The sequence below is a fragment of the Camelus ferus genome, chromosome 1 (assembly GCF_009834535.1).
Source record: "Camelus ferus isolate YT-003-E chromosome 1, BCGSAC_Cfer_1.0, whole genome shotgun sequence".
NCBI lineage: Eukaryota > Metazoa > Chordata > Mammalia > Artiodactyla > Camelidae > Camelus > Camelus ferus.
In genome coordinates, this window is record NC_045696.1 from 59,952,419 (window position 1) to 59,971,391 (window position 18,973).

Below are 18,973 nucleotides of genomic sequence, written 5' to 3' on the forward strand. Positions count from 1 at the left end.
CAATGTTTCTTCCCCACCATTTCATTATATCCACTTAATCCAGACAAGGGGCCTGTGGCTTCCACTGCTACAAAGCTACCCATTCCAAATCAGAAGACGTGGATAGCTTGCTTCATGTTTTACAGAAGGGAAAGGTGAAAGTCAGATTATCCAAGGCACAGAGCAAGCTGTAGAAAACTAGGAAGGAAGGTTGAGTCTTTCAGATTCCCACTGACACTCTCCTACCCTATCTCATCCCTGCCAAAGACAATAACAAAGGCACAGTGCTGACCTGAAGACGCCTTACGTGGCAACTCAGAGGGCTGTGTATTGACCAGAGCTTTCTTAACAAGTCCACCTACATCCTGAAGACACAGCACAGAGCAGGTTTAGGAGAGTCCCCGGCACGCTGAGTGGGAAGATAGATTCAAACCCCCAAAGGACTCTAATAAGTCACAAAAGTTTTCAGAAGCTGAAGAATGATGACCAATGTTAAGTATAAATGAGCAGAGGGTGAGAACTTACCGTGTCCCCAATCTTTAGGCCTTCACACTTCCTCTGACCAGGGTAGGAGACGCCATCCTGGCAGGTAGCAGTGAAGAAGAGATTAAGATCCTCAGGCTGATCCCACACGGACAGTTCCACTTTAGACCGGATGCTCTGAACAGAGAGAAGCAGCCAGAACCAGTTAGTAAAGGCTGCAGCGAGATGCTCTCCATACTGGTTCTCCAATGCCCATGTGGCTTCCTCTAACTCAGGACTCAAGCCAAGGCAGGAGCCAGCAGGCTAGGTTCACTGCCCGTCCCTCATCCCTTTCCTTCTCTCCACACCCACGTGCCGTCTTGCTAGCCCTGGCCTGAGGTCTCCCTCCGTGAGCTCAGAGAATTTCTAATGGTCCATGTATCATACGATAATCTCCTCTGCTTCCAGGGGTGATGCTCTATCCCTGCTTGTCTCTGCAGTCACCTCTCATCCCCACCCTCAGCTTCAGACAGGCAGTTCCTCAAATCTTGCCATGTGCTCTCCAGGCGTTGGGCCTTTGCATGTGCCTTGGATAACGTTCCTTTGCTCAATTGCTCCTCTCTCATCTCTCCCCTGCCGCTAGCTCTTTATCACCCTACCACGTCAGCTCAGCAGGCACTTTCTCCAGGAACCCACCCTTTCATTCTTCACACTTACCCCCATCAGATGAGGTCCACATTCGTAAGTTCTGACCTACATTCTGAAATCCACCTTATGTGTGGATTATGTTCTCAAGATGATGGATGAAATAAAAATCAAGCCACAATTACCCATCAGAATAGAAAAAAATGAAAGACTTCAACATATCAAGTGTTGGAAAGGAGCTGGGACCACTGGGGCCCTCATTCCATGCAGGTGGGAATGTGACCTGGTACAACCCTTGAGGAAAACAATAGGCAGTGTCTACTAATGCTCAGGTCAACCTCAGACAAGCAATTCATGCTGGAATTATATCCAACAGAGATGTGTACTGACCAGAACACATGTATAAGAATGTTTACAGCAACACTGTCTGTAACAGCTAGAAACTGGAATTATCCAACACCTATCAACATTTTTTTTTCAATTATGGTGTGTTCACATAGAATATCATACAGTACAAGAATGAATGAAATATGACTACATGTCATGACATAGATGAATCTCCTATCACATGGCCTGAAAGAAGCCAGACGCAAAAGGCATATATACTGTTTGATTCTATTTATATGAAATTCAAAAACATGAAAAAACTAACGGTTACCCTTGGAGGACAGTAATAGAAGAGGACATAATAGGGGTTCCAGATGCTAGTGATACTCTGTTTTTTGACCTGGGTGGCCCAATACTTAGGTGTATTTAGTTGTGAAAAGTCTGTACAATTTTCTGTATGCCTGTTAGTTTAAAAAATTGCCATTGAAAATCTCTAAGGAGGTACTTTGGAGACTGAGACCAAATGAAGGACATATCTTACAAAAAGAATTTTTTTCCACCAAATGCACTCAGTATAGCAGGATGCACACGCTCCGAGAGACACACGGACCCCCAGATCAACGGACAGCCCATCACACTCCCATCTCCCCTCTCAGCTGCATTCCAGGGAACAGGGCATTGGACACAACAGCAGGCAGAAGTGCCTCCTGCTCTTGTAGGGTTTCTCTTCTTTCTTTTTGCTGAGCACATCACGTTAAACTTAAATTAAATATGCAGTTTCCCCAACACATTAACAGCCTGTTGAAAACACTCTGCAAAAAATAGTCTCTCCCTTTGCAACAAATTGTCTAAGCTCTTCTACAGCTCTAAAAATACTCTCTCTCTTAAATCCACTTCCTCTTGTTAGTGCCAGCCTCCACTGGCAGCCGGCTGCCAGCACCACTCCACACACACAGCTCTCCTGCAGGATGTGATTAGTTATTTACAGATCTGTTTTCCCCACTGAGCTGTGAGTTCTGAGGACCCTATTATATTTCTCTCCAGGACTGAACATAAGCTTTTGTTGAATAGATGGATGGAGGGATGGAAGAGTGGATGTTTTCACAGCGGCTCAGATCTAGTGGAAGAAACTTAAATTATTTTTGAAAGACAAAATAAATTAGAAATTATATAGTTTAATTGTGAATAAGTATATGAGGATGAGGCAAAACAGTGTATCATAAAAGGGTTAGGCAGACTGGAGCTATTTAAAAATTACTGGGGACCAGTCTCCTGAAATATGAGGGCCGCGTGGCTCCCAGACAAGGCTTTGGGAGGAAGCATCAGCACTTCCCATCAAGATCTGCTGAGGCCACCTCCTGGAAGCGTTAATGGGGAACCCGGTCGTGGGAGAAAGAGCACTGGGGACTGGGACTCCGATTAAATGAACCGGTGACTGTAACAGATGGAAACTGAATCTGATGTTCTATTCTGGTCATAGGACCCTAAAGTTTTGTGTTCCGATCTGATATCTGTATTATTTCTGATCTCCACATAGTCTCTAGAATCAGAAATTCTTAAGATGTTAGCAGTGGTAGGAACTGTGGAGACTCAGTTCAAATTTCTCATCTTACGGAAGCGGGAACTGAGGCCAAAGAAAAGGCCACATCTGGGCCTACTCAGGGGCAGGCAGGACCAGAATCAGGCCTTCTGGGTCCCCTTGCAGGACGCGCTGTCATCACCAGATCTGACACTTTATTTGGAAACTGGCTCTGACCTTAGAAAGTGTGGTCAGGTCATATCCCAGTTGAGACTCAGACTCCCCTCAAAGATCGTGAGCTCCTTCCTGGAGGGTAGAACTGTGTTCTGTTCACTGCTTTATTATTTATTGTAGCATGGTGCCTGCCACACCAGGAGTGTATATTTGTTGGACAAATAAATGAATGAATAAATGGATAAAGTACAAGACACAGTAGAGGATCAAAGCCACAGCCAACTCAGTTCTGATGCACGAAGACTTATGTGTGACTCCTGAAATTCAGTGAACTCCTATCAGACTGGCCCATGAAGATGACTCCTTCCTTCTCATCCTAGGACAAGGAGATAATGTCAAAAATGTCATTAGTTTATAAAGACTATTGAATACTCAGTCAGGCTGGGTCACATCTGCAATCGCTTTAAGCCAGGCCAGCTGTGGAGCGGGTGGGAGCAGACTTTATGGCAACAACAAAAAGAGAAACGTGCTCCGCTAGAAGCAGCACACACCACGGCCTCTGACGTCACCCTCCACATGCAGCTCTATGGTTTCCAGCTCATTCTGCTCTTTCTCCCTTTGAAAAGGGACCCTCGTGATTCCTCTCCGAGTCCTGCCCCCTTTTTCTCAATGTGACACAAGGCCAGTGTCGTGTGTGTGCACCCAGCGCCCCACCTCTGAGCTCACCGGCACCCTCGGCGCGGCGAAGCTCCGCACCGGCGAGTTCCCACAGTGAAGAATTCGGCGCAGCAGGAAACAGCGTAAGTCAAGATTTTACCCCGTGAAAGTCGAGTACGACAGACTCGATTCTGCCAGGCGTTCCATTAAACGTGCCCTTTCCGTCTTGCTCCCTCCCCAGCCGACAGCCACGCCAAGGCCATTTCCTCTGTTCCGTGGCTCCACTGCGATCCTTTCAGGATGTCCCCAGTCGGCCTGCCAGCTCCAGGGGAGGCCGAAGTCAGCACCACACTTAGTCACGCGTTGCATGACTCATGTGAAATCCACCGCAAACTGCGGAGGCGGCGAGGTGAGGCGGGGAAACGCACAGTCCGGTCAGTGCTCCGACCCGGCTGGGGGAAGAGCAGGGCCCCTCTGCCGGCCAAAGCGCGCACGCACGTCCACACCGCACCCCAGGCGCCGGCGGGCCCCGATCCAGGAGACGCGAGGGGGCCAAGGCCCAGGCCGGGCCTTCCCATTTGCCAGAAAGGACGGCAGCCAGTGACTCGAGTACTAACCAACGTCGAGCACCAGCGTATCCGCAACACGGCTGCCACCAGCTAGGCTCTGCTCCGAATACCTTGCCTTTTCACATTTCTGTATGTAATACCTGTCTTTAAAATATCCGCTGAAGGGAAGGGCAGAAGTAGGGAATTACCAAGGGTCCCAGCGTTTCAGAGCAAAGGACACATTCAAGGTCTTGGTGGTGGTAATGGTTTCACAAGTGTATAGAAGTATAAAAACTTATCAAACTATACACTTCAAATCTGTACAGTGAATTGTATGTTAATTACCTCTAAATCAAGCTGTTTCAGTTTTCCACTGATTTTGAATAGTCATTGTGCATAGTATTCCGGACACGCTCATTTTAAGAACTGAGTTTCAAGCGTTCACTCCTAAGTCATATGTCTGGTTTCCTAATATGCTCTCTTACAGTTTAACTCAGAGTCAAGCTGCGGTGCTAGATTCCCAGAGCTCCTGGGGGGCTCAACCCGGGTTCCAAATGTAGCTCCTGACTTCCTCTACTTCCTCTACTCATCTGGGTCCCACCGCTTCAGTCCCAGAGTGGGGTTCCCTGCTCCTCTCCTGACCTCTGCCCACCCCAGGCCCCTGGATTTCCATTAAGAAAACGAATTTACCTTGCATGAGTCCTGCGCAGGGCCAAGGCAACAGTGAGAGCAGCACTGAGCACCTGAGACCCTGCCCAGGGAACCACAACCGTCTCATGCATCCTGGTTTTCAGTGGACCCGCACACAAGTATGGACGTGCAGACCACTTGGCCACATGCAACGCTGACTAAGCGAGTGCCTTCCCCATTTCTGGGGAACACCACCCTGCCAGTCCTTTAGAACTGAGTATCACGATGCCCTCTTTTATCAAAGCCACAAGGATCGGGGACCTGGGCCTTTGGCAGAAAGCACTCCTGGGGGAGCCCCAGAGGTCCGCCAGCCAGCCGCCCAGCTTGAGGCCCAAGGCAGCACAGTGAGGAGTGACCCTCGGGATGGGGGCCACATTCAGCAGGCCCAGCCCCTCCCTCACACACACTCTCTTCTCAGACTTTCAGTATGTCACACTTCCATCCGCTGTAGAAATCTGAAAGCCACAAAGTGTAGCTAACCTGGAAACCTAGTCTCACCAGGTTCAGAGGTGGCCCCTGGATCTGGTGAAGATTTCAAGGTCAGAGATCAGAAAAGAGGATGTTAGTATGTGGGGAATTAAGTAGAAAAGGAGAAGGAAGTCTTGAGCTTCTCTCAATAGGAAGTTCCAGGAGTGAGGAGGAATTGGAGCACTTGTGAGAGGAAGAGGGCCCTGAGCTGCAGCAGAAAGCGGGGGTGGGGAGAAGGACGCAAAACGAGCCAGAAATTCTCACTGTTGCCCCCTCACTGCCTTTAAGACACTGAGGCTCCAGGAGACCAGGTGAGGGCTGACCACGTCCCAACCTCCAGGTCCCCCGTGGTCTAGCTGAGCAGTATTTTGCAGCTCAGAACAAGGCTGCACCAGTAGGGTGACAAAGTCAACTAGCAAGGCAGAGTTCCAAATACACATGTGTACATCAGTCACTGGAAAGCACATGGTTTTTCTAACACCCAGGGGATGCTGTAGTGGTTAATCAGGTCCCCAGGTTAGCCCACAAGTCTATTCTATATAAGTTTACAACCACTAGTGTTACTCAAACTATATATACTCTATGTAGAACTTTGTTTTAACAGGAAGATGCACGCTGAATTCCAATTTGGGAACTGCCTGGCCCTGTGAAGGGCTACGTGGGGACTGGAGGCTACGGCCACACTGGGACGTCACGGGGAGGGGACAGCTGAGGGTACATACTTGCCAGCACAAGAAACTGCTTGCCATCGTCTGGAGAAAAAGTAGGTCTGAGTTGAGTACTTCTTGGGTATCAGGATTGAGGGAAAGGAGGGTAGGAATGAGACACATTTGGCAATCAGGGACAACTGGCTTGGGAAGTGACAGTGCCACCTGACCACTTATGTGCTGTACTTCCTAAAGCAGAGCCAAGTTAACATGATGCGTTACAACAGCACAGAATTTAACAGCCCCGCTCAGCCTCCCTCTGAAAGGACCTGATTACAGTCAGATCCTAAGTGTGCAGGCAGAAGACCTGGTGTTGATTCTTCTCAGGTTCTTCTGTTCTGTTTCAGTCTGCAGCTCTGTGTGGAGCTCCAAAAGCCCGGGGAATTTCAGCCCTGCCCACTGGGAGGCGAGGTCAGTGTGCACGCTTCTCCCTTCTCAACACAGCAAGCACAGTGGCAGCATCGTCCCAGCAACTGGATAGGTGAAGAGCATCTGTACCCACCCGAGCCTAGAGCTCCGACGGGGCCTGGGGTTATCACCGGGTCAGAACCCAAGCACTTCCAGGGCCGCCAGCCTGAGCCTGACTGAGCCACGTGCTGCTTCACTGGGATAAGCTTATGATGAGAGTCAAGGAGGCGGAGATGAGGGGAGAGGGATGCACCAAGCAGGATGCCCTCTCCACCCTGAACCTGAGTGAAGGAGGAAGGCGCCAAACTCAAGAGGCAGGAGGCGAGAAACAGAACCAAGTACACCAGCACGGTGGTGCACGATGGTCCACACCAGCTCAAGGAGCCTCAGTGGGAGGCGGGGTGGGGGGTGTCGCAGGGAAGAAACCGGTGACTTACATTGTATGCATTGATGATCAGTTGAATAATATTTTTGGAGTCTCCATGTAAAATCTCCACTGTTGTTCCAGGTATCAGGGCTGTAAAATTCTTGGAGAAAAAAAGAAAGAAAACAAATAAGCCCATTTTGCCTTCCCATACTGTCAGAGTGAACACTGGCCTACTGAGCTAGAACAGTCAGGGCCCCGGAGTGAAGGGGAAACTTTTCCAAGCGTCTCAAATACAGTGTCTTTTCTCAAAAGGGGACTGAGACATGAATGGTGCCTTCCAAGGAGGTCTGGAATCGCTGGGTGACGTCCTGTGGCTAAGCAGGCAGCCCTGAAGTGGCTGTCTTTCCTCTTTCACTTGTACTAATGCCTAAGTATGTCACTCACTAAAGTGACAAAAATGTCTAGAAACACCCACAGCCCTCAGCCTGCCTTGGACTGGATGAGCCTCCTCCCTGAGGAAGATGTTCTTGGTTCTAAGCAAGGATAGCTTAGCCAAGGTGGGGCTGTCTCTTTCCCCTTGAAGCATCCAGAGGCATTCTCAGTACAGTCTGTGCAACTGATCCCTCTAAAAATGGTCCTTATAAATGGGTATGTTCTATCCTGCTGTTTTCCACTAAACAAACCAACAAAAGACAAACAATCCTCTTTCCTTGTTTTCATATTCTAAAATTGATTCAGACTAAAACAAGATGAAGAACTCAAGAAGATTTAAGTGGCATTTTATCAGTGATAATCTCGAGTAGGAGCACTAGAAACACATTATCAGCAAAGGTTGTTTTGTGGACATTCAAGAGTAAGGAGAGGGGACCAGGGCTGGCAGTCCCAGAGGTGTGGGTTCAGTTCTCACAGCCTCTCAGCGTGAAGGGTGTCAGAGCTGAGCTGGGCCTCGCACCTCCACAAGCCTCCTCAGGTAGTTAGGTGGAGAGTCCTAGTAAAAGGTGACTTGCCTGTGACTCTGTGGTCCTTGGGATGACCCAGAAAAATTCTCTTTTAGACAGAATAGCCTTATAAACAGACTGCTCTGTTCACTCAAGACATTTACTCTTTGCTTCGGAAATTCCTGTCCCAGATTAACCCACGGGTCTCCTGTCCTCTGCGGGAAGGCATAGAACTCTGGACTACGCAATCAGTGATGGAGCCTGCTGAGATGCCTAGTTCTTTCTCTGTACACTTTCATTTCATATTGTCCTTCCCTATTCCCTGATGTTTCCATTTCATCATCTGGAAGATAGGAATCGGTACTATTCCCAAAGTTTTTCTCATTATCAAATTAGACACCATATGTTTAACGTCCTTGGTATGCACTGTTCCTTAAAACTACTACTTTCCCCTGGATGAAGACAGGGCTATATTCCACTCTCCTCTGGATCTCACTCCGCCTCCCTACACTTCACCTGAGCCCACATTCCTGTCTCCCACTCATCTTAGGGTCAGCATGGCCCCCAGGTTCATGCCACCAGGCTCCCACTCCCTCCAGGTATACCTTGTAGAGCATATAATGGTTTTTTGTCACTGCAAAGATGAGGTTGATGTTGTTCTCTGCCAGTTTCTCTCCAAGCAAGGCAAGCGATGGATAGTCCTAGGGCCAAGGCAAAAATCAAGGCTGTAACATTTCTAGCAGGCTGAGACACTAGCATCTGGCTCCAGCATGCACTCAGTAGCTCATCTTGCCATGATAAGCGTCTTTCCCTGGCAGTCCCTTAATAACCAAGCCCCGGCAGCTCCTAACTGAGGAACTATGTCGGGGAGACCCTCCAGGATAGGACCCTCTGGCACCTACCAAACTAGACTCACTCCTCCCACCCCTCCCAACCCAGAATGGAGAAGTGATGATGGAGGTTTCCCACACCTGGCCCATGTCTCCATCCCTTCAGCAGAGATGGGGCAGAGTGGGGAGGCCCCCAAAAGAACGGCCATCACATCCTACCATCTACCAGCAGCACCCTTCCTCTCTTCCCTAAGACCCATCTCCTTGCTCAATTTTCCTTTTCCTATGCCCAGTGTTGGGCCTGCCAATGTCCCCCACAGGTTCTGCTCAGTCCTGCTCATGGCTCAGAATGGGCAGAAGAGGCTGCTGACATTATACTAAAAGCCGGGCTGTGGCAGGGGAGGGGAGGGGATGCAGAGCAGAGAGGGAGGAAAGGAGTTTGTAGGGGAGTGAGGAAGAGGGGGCGGATGCTGCAAGCAGCTCAACAATGTCCTGAAGGATTTCAAGGGCTGATCACGGGTCCAGGGTCCTCATCAGGGAGGTTCTATAGTTATCAGGTCCTTTTTCCAGACTCTGTTACTCTTGGGTAATATGGAAGTCTTGAGCACTGACCACCTTTTGAAACTAGAGAAAATGGGCTAGTCCAGCAAGAATTAGAGTTTCTCTCTAGCCAGACACTAGAATGGATTTGGGAAGGAAGAGGGTGTAGATTTGGGGGAAAAAATTGTACAGCAAATGTGGAAAAATCTTAATTGTTGGTTCTGGGGATGGGTAGGTAGAAGTTCATTTCACTGGTCAGTTATTATATGTTTGAAATTTTGCACAAGTTCTGTTTCACTGCGTGGTCATAGTGACAGTAGTGGGAGTGGAAGGTCCTCGGGGCTTCCCCATGTGGGTCACCTGCCACCCTACCCCCGACACTGACGGAACTCAGGGCCTCAGGGAACCCGTTTCTAGAAGTCAGACAGTTTTGTCTTCACTGCCCTTGCCCTAGAACATCTATCCCAGTTTGGGCTCTGTTGAACACAGTCCTCTCCCTCCTGTACCATCACCTCTCCCACTCTCTCTCCTGCCTCCCTGGGTCACCTCTTCCCTGACTCAGCAGTCCCCAGGTTGGAAAGATGAACCAGCTACAGAGACCCCTGGGAAATGTTCTAAGTAAATGAGGAGGAGGAATTCTGGAAGCCCACCCCCAGGTGGAGAAAATGGAATAGAAACCCGGTCCCAGGATGGATGGGAAGGTCAGTGAGCAGGGGTCCAAAGGAAGGTGGCACAGGCCAGGTGAGGCCTCAGACCACAAGGAGGAGGCAGGAGCGGTGCCGGGGTCCCAGGCCCTCACCATCTGGTTGGACGCAGTGTACTCGTTGGCCTCATTCAGGTGGCACTGGCCATCGTGCGGCTGCACAAGGCCCCCCAGTTTTCCATCCAGCGCAATGTGGGGCACGTCATCCGTTGTGAACACCAGCAAGTGCAGCGCATCCTTTCGCCAGCCGATCTTCTCCTGGGGGCAGAGTGTGATGGTGAAAAGCCTTTCTGGCTGCTGCTGCCCAAGCCTGCGGGCGGGGCGCTGGTCCATCTCCAGGGGTCACAGACTGAATCAGAGGCATTTCCTCTGTGCACATGGCAGGGGAGCCTCATACAACCACTGGGAGAGGGGATCCCACAGAGCTCAGAAGAGACCCAGCTTGACCGGCTGGGGAAGCCCAGCTGCGGAGACCAGTCTCCACGGTGTGGCCCACACAGGCTGCGAGCCTGGACCCCTCCCTCCAGACCGTCCCACTCTTCACCGCTCCTACTGCTCTTCACCTGATGGCTACTCCTCCAGGATGCCTGCTATTCCTTCCCCAGAACAGCCTTGAGCCCACTCCAGCCTCCCTACAACATGCTCGGCTGGCTGCCCTTGTCAAAGATGACCGGTAAGTGACCAGTTCAGTCCCCCCAGGTAGGCACAACTCACTCAGAACAGAGTGCGCCAATGACCAACAGACAGATCTGTCTTTGGAGGATCCGGTAAAACCTGCCATCCTTCCTGTAGATGCAGACCGCTCCAGTCATTCCTTGAACTACCCTGGTGCTTAAGGCCAATCAGGTCAACTCTCTTCTCCCTTCACTGCTTCACGTGTGGAACGTAGCCACCCTTCAGATGGAGGCACAGCTGAATACAGGCTGTACTGCGAAGAAAGGTCTCTGTCTTTCATATGTAGTCACTGTGGCCCCAACACTGCACAAAAACACTCCCAGTCACTATTGTTAGGAGCAACTAGACCCTGATACAGGCCAACAAAAACTGGGATAGGGTCGCCTCCCTACCAGTAGTGAAAGGGCATCCCAAAATATGTGGGTAGCAGGGTGAATGCAGGAAGGGTTTACGCATTGCTGAGTTATCTACACATGCACACTTGACCCTGGAATAGGAGACTGGATTCACAGACTTTAAAAGTTAAAAGCTATCACCTAATGGCAGATGAGGGGTTGAGGGTATCATCCTCTCTTTCTTATCACCACAATGATGGATAAAGCAGCCTTCAAGAGCTATGACGTTTCCTCACTTGCTCCAAGAGTGGCATGGAAATAATTAAGTCACAAGAAGTCAGAGTAACACGAGGAAGAAAAGGGGGTTTGAAAAGAAGCCAGTGAAACTGAAAGCCAGGAGGCCAGCTGTGAGCAAGGAATTCACTTTTGGGGAATCAGTTTCCCAGACTCTCAACAGTCATCCTACAGACAATTACTGACCGCCTACTGTGTGCAGGCACCACAGAAGGCACTGGGTCTACGAGACAGCTTGTTCCAGACCTCAAAAAGCTCGCAGTCAAATGGAAACACAACTTTAACACATCACGGTAAGCATGCCGATGAAGGTAAACAGACTGCCAGTGGAGCCCGGGGAGGAGGAGGGGGGAGCTTCCTACGGTAGAGGAAACGTAAGCTGAGCTGAAAGTGAGGAGGATCCTTCACGGAAGCTGGAAGAAGAAATGACGGGGAAGGAAGGAGGGGGAGAGGGGTTCTAGGCGCTAGTAAAGGCACGGTGAGGAGGTGGGGGTGGAGTCGGGGGCTAATAACTGGAAGAGGTCACAAGAGTGGCTGGTAATGTTCTGTTTCTTTACCTGGTAGCTTCACCTTGAGAAAATTTACCAAAATGCATTCTTATACTTCTCCGTATGTATATTATACTTTGAGAAAGAGCTTAAAACTTTTAAATAAATAAAGCAATCATTATAAGCCATGGAGTGTGGAAGGGAGGGGAGTGGGATCCTTAGAAGTTAAAGCATAATCAAGAAAGGATTTTTTTCTGGCGTGGTGGGGGAGGGCAGGAGAAACGTGGATCTGTTATCCAGAAGGGCAGAGCAATGTGCTAAACACCCTAACAGGAAAGCAGAGGACCAACCTTTATTTTAACAACGTGTATCAAGAACCTTAAAGAAAATGAAACCATTAAAGAAAAACAAAGATCATTTTCATGGATTGGAAGAGTCCATGTTGTCGATGTCATTTTTCCCCAAATTGATCTACAGATTTGACACAATCGCAATCAGAAGCCCAGAAGGCCTTTTTGAGAAAGTGACAAGCTGATTCTAAAATGTATATGGAAAGGCAAATAATGAAAACTAGACAACGAATTCTGAAAAAGAGCAACAAAGTTGGGGGATTCATTATCTAAGGTCAGGACTTACTGTAAAGCTACAGTAATTGAGACAGTGTGATACTGAAAAAAGGATGGACGTATAAACCAGTGGAACAGGACAGAGACTAGAAACAGATCCACACATATAGGGTCAATTTCAAGGTAATGGAATAATTAGACATCCATATGGGGAAAAAAAAAATGAAGCTCAACCCATACCTCTCACTATGTACAGAAATTAACTCAAAGTGATCACAGACCTAAAACTATAAAAAGTCTGAAGGAAACAAAGGAGAAAAGCCTTGTGACCTTGGTATAGGCAAAGATTTTTTACATGATTCAAGAGATAAAAATTTGATGAATTGGACTTTGTCAAAATTAAAAACATCTGCTCTTTGAAAGATACCACCAAGAAAACAACAAGACACAGATTGGGAGAAAACATTCGCAAAAAATAAAAATCTGATAAAGGACTTATGTCCATAATATATAAAGAACTCTCATAGATCAGTAACAACACAAATATCTGAATTTTAAAAGATGGAGAAGACGGAGCCTTGAGCAGACATTTCACCAAGAGATGTGGATGTTAAGCCCATGAAATGATCGTCAACCTCATTAGTCATTACGGAAGTGCACATTACACTCACCACGAGGTTGCCGTTAGATGGCTACTCCCAACAGCAGACAAAACCAGCCCTGAGAATACCAAGCGCTGGGAAGGGCATAGAATAATTAGAAAGCTCATAAATTGCTAATGAGAATACAAATTGTTTCAGCAACTCTGGAAAACAGTTTGGCATATTCTTAGGAAGTTAAATATACACTGACCTTCAATTCAGCGATCTTACTCTCTGGTATTTACCCAGGAGAAATGAAAACTTACGCTCACATAAAAACTTCTATGCAGACATTTATAGCAGCTACTCATAATCACCAAATCTAGAAACAACCCAAATGCCATCAAGTGGTGAATACACAGACACTGTAGTACATCTCTACAATGGAACAGTAGTCAGCAAAAAAGGGAACAAACTACTGGTACATACAACTTGGATGAGTCTCCAAAGCATTATGTTCAGTGAAAAAAGCCTGACTCAAAAGGCGATTTACTGTGTAACTCCATAAGATATTCAGGGAAAGACAAAAATACAGGAACAGAAAACAGACTGAGAGCAAAGGGTGGCTGAGAGCAAAGGACGAGTCAACAAGAGATGGGCACTAGGAAACTTCCTGGGGTGACAGAAATCATCTATATCTTAATTGTGGGGGTAGTTACAAGACATTATGGCTAAAACGAGTGAATTTTACTCTGCATCAATTACTGCCGAATAACCTTGACTTTAAAAAAAACCCTAAAGAAGTATGTATCTTTTGACTCAATGATTCTACTTCAGGAGTCTCCATCTGCAAGAACCTTTCTGAAGTACATACAGCAGTATTTTTACTATTAGTGACAGAATAGGAAAGATGTGAACACCCTACTATTCGGGAACAGTTAATTAGACTGAGATCCGTCCTCTTCAGCCATTAGAAACTATGTTCACAAAAAGTATGAAATTATGTATAAACATGTACATAAAGTGAAAAACAAAGAATATAGTACTGCAATTGCAGTGTGATTGCAAACTGTGAGAAACAAGCACCACTCTCTACTAAAAAGAGAAGAGATGAAAACAAAAAAACACCATAATGTGGTTGGGGGTGAGATTATAGGTGGTATCTTTTCCTTTTTTTCCATTTTTTCCCAAACTGTCTTTAATAAGCAAGTGCTAGTTTTACGAGACTAGGCTTTGAATGCTGGCTCTGTCGTATAACTTTTTCAGCCTCCTTTTCTTCCATGCCAGCTTCTCAAGGGACAGGTAGGGACCCAAAGGAGGGTGGAAGTGAACAGACAGAATGACATGGAACTCAGAAGCTTGAAGATGGGCATGTGAATTTTTTGCCACTACCAGTTACCTGTGTACCTTTGACCAAATTATTTAATACCTCAAAGTTTTTTCTTGTTAGGAAGACAGGCATAATACTACTTAACGTTTACTGATCACCTCCACTACTCCATTACATCTTCACAGTCCTTGTGAAGGAGGTAACATATTGCCATCTTGGAGATGTGGACATTGGTGTTTAGGGGCATTAAGTTACTAGACAATAGGTACTGAATTAGTAAGGACCAGAGAAGTCAGATTCAGATGATCCACCTCTCTTACCCACAAAGCTAAACTACCCCATCACACAGGGAGAGGGGAGGGTGTGTAACAACTGGGATAATTCATGAAAGTACACGGCAGGTTCTCAGTGATGACGGCTGGATCCAAGAGAAAAGGTTGTTGAATTGCAAGACTGCACCTGAGACAGAAGCAGCTCCACAAAGGAGAAGTGGCACGGTGTTGTAGTAATAATGCTGCCTTCTCTGAAGTGGACTCTTCTTATGTAAGTGAAGTTAATAAACATGGCCCAGAGGCCGGGCTGCAGAGAATGACATGCTTATTCGTTACCCAGGCTTTTGGGCTTGGAGATTTTATAAAGAGTGACTCCACAGAGAATTTACACTAGAAATAATTTTCCCACTATGTGTCTAGACTATCCTGAAGGCTTAAGTTCTGTATCCCACATTTGGGGCAGAGAGCAGTAGTAGGAAAGCGGATTCTTTTTTTCTTTTTTTTTTTTAGGAATAACTACAAAACAGAGTATGGCATGGGGGCCAGCATATGAGAGCTTTAGAACAGACAAGGCTGAGTTCAAGTCTTTGCTTTGTTTTGTGAGACCCTAAGTCAGTCACTTCACCTGTCTCAGCCTCAGTTTCTTCATCTGTCAAACAGAGATAATCCTACTTCGCAGGGTTGATGCTGGTTTAATGAGTATTTAGCACGTAAGGGGAACTAAAACAAGGATCTACAGTTATTACTCAAATACTAGTAATACCTTTTGCATTTCTTTTCTTCTCCTTTTGTTGTTTGATGTCTGAGGCTCCACAGTTGTTACAGGGACTATGAAGAACTCCATACCAAAAAGTTTAAAAGCATTGTATTAACTAGAACCACAGTGAGCTTCTACGGCACACCTAACAGAATGACTAAAAATTAAAAAGACTGACCACATCAAAAGCTGATGGAGATGTGGAGAAAATGGAACGAGCATACACTGCCCATAGGAATGTAAAATGATACGTGCACTTTGGAAAACAGTTTGGCAATTTCTTAAAAAGTTAAAACACTGACCATGTGACCCAGCCATCCCACTCCTAGGGGTTGACCCATGAGAAATAAAAGCATCCATTCACACAAAGACTTGAACACATTTATAGCAGCTCTATTTGTAACAGGCAGAAACTACCAAATATCCATCAACAGGTGGATAAACTGTGGTGTATCCATACAATGGGATACTACTTGGTAACAAAAGGAATGAATGGAGACACTCAACAGCACAGATGAAGCTCAAAACTATTGTGCTGAGTAAAATTAACCAGGCTCAAGAGTATACACTGGATTTTTAAAATTTTAACGAATTCAGACTAATACATAGTAACATGACAGAAAGCAAATTAGTGGCTATTGGGGTAAAGGGGCAGGAGGCGCAGGGGGGAATACTCTTTGGGAGGAGAAGGGTCTATGTTCATCATCTTGATTGTGATGAAGATACAACTCATGGGTGTGTATATATATGGGTGTGTATACATACGTCAAAGTTTGTCAAACTGTACGCTTTCAGTATGTGTAGTTTATTGTACATTGATTATATCTCAATAAAGCTTTTTTTTTTTTTTAAGAAGTCTTGGTTTGCTCAAAAAGTCATTTAAATACAGTTAATAAGTTGACTAGACTGAATATCAGGACTGTGCTGGGAATACCACGTATGCATATTCCTTTGTTTTTTGTGGTACCCACACAGCAGCTGGGAGTGGGGGCCCCACGTCTTCCCTTGGCTTGTCTTTGTGACCTTGGGCAAGTTACTTAATCTTTCCCAGTCCCAGCTTCTCAGCTGTAAGATGGAGATAATAAGAGTACCTAGAATAGGGCTGTTGAGAGGATTAAACAAAATTATATACACGGAGCACCCAGCTCAGTACCTGCATGGAGTAAACAGTCAAGGACGGATAGTGGCTGTCCTCGGTATTTCGATGGAGATGAAAACCTGTGACTTAAATTTGTAATCCAGAGACACACAATCTTATTTTTGGATTGTAGGGTTATGGGTGATGTTTATCTCCTTTCTGCTTATCTGCATTTCCTACATTTTTAGATTGAATATATTCTCTTTTTATACAAAATTATTTTAAGAGGAAAAAAAAAACCCCAGAAATTTGTTTAACTAAACTTTTCTCCAAGTCTCTGGGTAAAGACAAGATTTTTAAAAGCCAGTCTCATCAAACATGATGGCAGTCAGCCCTCAGATGAAAATGTCAGGAGTGGGCGGACGGAAACGCACTGGACTCAGGAGCCAGAAATCCGGCGTCTGGCCAAGATGGGAGTTCACTTGCCTTCTCTTTATTTGCTGGTTGAATCTGCATCAAATCCACTACAGCATCTGTTTCAGCCTTCCAACTTCCAGTTCCCACGTGCACTCAGGAGGCAGCCCGCAGACACAGGTAACAGGACTTGTCTCCATCTATTCTAGTCACTCAGTGCCCCAGCTCCACAGCCCTAGGATGCCTTTCTGTCATAAACAAGTGGGACGTCCTCCTGGCCTGTCCTCTGTCTCACCGCCCCAAAGGAAGGCGTGTTCTCCCTCCCCAAGGAAATGCAGCCCCCAAATCCCACCCTCTCGGAGAATCTGTTCTATAAACCAGTGTCCCCTCTGTTTCTGTTCCTTGTGCCTGAAAATATGCTTATGACTTATGATAAATAGCCCTGCTTGGGACCCAGCATCTCTTATCACATGTCTCAAACACTAGCAGACTGGTCCTCAATCCCACATAAACAACCTCTCCACACACCCCACTCTCTCTCCCAGGCGGTTCTCAGTCGCCATCTCCCTCCCTCACACGCACAGTCGTTCTCTGTCCTGCCTGCACTTGAGGGTCCTCGAGGGAGCTTTGAGGATGCTGATGCCCAGTAGTTCTCATGTGACCTGCAGCCTGGCCACTGAGGTTTGTAAAGCTCCCAGGTGACTCTACTGTACAGCCAAGGTTGACAGCCTCACGCCAACCCCACAGCCATCCTCTGGTCTTGCTCTCTGGCCTCTTTGTTGCTGATCAGGGCCTTCCTCTAGCCCTCCTGCCCTTGGCTTCCTAGACACTGCACCATCAACTCCCCCCTCCTCTCTGGCTGCTCAGATTCCACCTCCTCTCCTGTCGTTGGATGAGGTCAAAGGTGACATTCTCCCCCTGTGGAGATTTACCCAAGTTCCCTGCATCTGCTTGGACAACTCACAACTACCTCCCCTACCTGATCTGTCTCCTGAGTTTTGGTCCCAGGTCCCGACCAAAAGCCAGATGTGTCTGCCATCACCCCGAAACTCAACTTCTCCAAAGCTGATACACCATCTTCCCCTCCAGATTTCCCCATTTCTTACAATGGGACCATTAAATGCCTTGTCTGGAAACCTTGGAATTATATTTTTTTCATCTTACTTCCCTGGTCCCCCAGTAGCACCCATCCAGTCCCAAAATATCAGTTGTCTCTTACAGTCCATTCCCAGGACCTGTGTTGAGCCAGAGCCTCCGAGCAATGTTACACATTAACCTCCCCTTCCTAAGCCCTCTCCAGGTGAGCAGGGCACCCCTCTCCCGGCCACGGCCTGCCTTCTGCCACCCCAGGGTGCTGTGTTCTGTGACGTTTACTCCAGCTGTTCCAGGTGAGCCACATACGTGAACAGGTGACCACGCTACGTGAAGAGCAGCCATCCAGAGACTCTGGACATACGTGTCAGGAGCAATGGGGAAGGGAGCTGTCACCAAGCCCAAAAGCTCTGACTCTGTCCAGGTCCCAGGAGGCAAGCCTTCTGGTTTTTGTGGGGACTGACCACTCCAATCAGGGCTGGGGCTGGGGATGACTTTGTCGGGGTGGGAGCTCGGTGGAGAACTTACCAAAGCTGCTCTTCTCTCAGAAAGCAGCAGAGATCTGAAGCTGAGAGAAGAGAGGAGGGGGGCAGTGCCCAGAGTAACCAGAGCTCTGCACCTGGCACATACTCGGCTCTCTGTGAGGAACGAGCGAGTAGAGACACAAACAAAATCAGGGCTGGGTACCAAGAAACCTCCCTCACAACGTCTCATCTTCAATCACATCACTCCCAACTCCACCGACTGTTTAATATGCTTTGGAATCTAACAAGCATCTTCTTTTAATCTTACAACTATGGGAAGCATTAAGGGGCTAGCTTAAGTGAACACATTTAATTAAATCACCTGCCATGTGCTGAGATCTGAGGACACTAATGGGAACGGCAGGGAGGGTGGCAGCAGGGCCAGGGGTCGTCTGACAAGTGGCAGGAGGGCGGAGGAGGGGAGAGAGGCAGGGGCGGTCAGTGGGATGGTTACTGGAGGACCTGGGCAGCCAGGCCTGGAAGTCAGTTCGGGAGACCTGGGACTTGGAAATGGCAAATAAAGAGTAGTAGTCCAAGAAAAGGGGAAGCGGAATGGAGATGGAAGACCAGATTCCACAGCCTTTGAGAAAATAATTAAAAACTGG

The 18,973-nt window shown here is 47.4% G+C and overlaps 1 protein-coding gene across 1 annotated transcript in view; it reads right to left on the minus strand.

Moving 5' to 3' along the window:
• Positions 1–18,973, minus strand: part of ITGB5 (integrin subunit beta 5) — a 105,323-nt gene that overhangs the window by 38,082 nt on the left and 48,268 nt on the right. The window contains exons 6-9 of the mRNA XM_032480815.1: positions 10,059–10,220; positions 8,495–8,590; positions 7,022–7,111; positions 505–639 (exon numbers count right to left, since the gene is read on the minus strand). Of these exons, the coding sequence (XP_032336706.1) occupies positions 505–639; positions 7,022–7,111; positions 8,495–8,590; positions 10,059–10,220 (483 nt within the window). The remainder of the gene's footprint in view (positions 1–504; positions 640–7,021; positions 7,112–8,494; positions 8,591–10,058; positions 10,221–18,973) is intronic.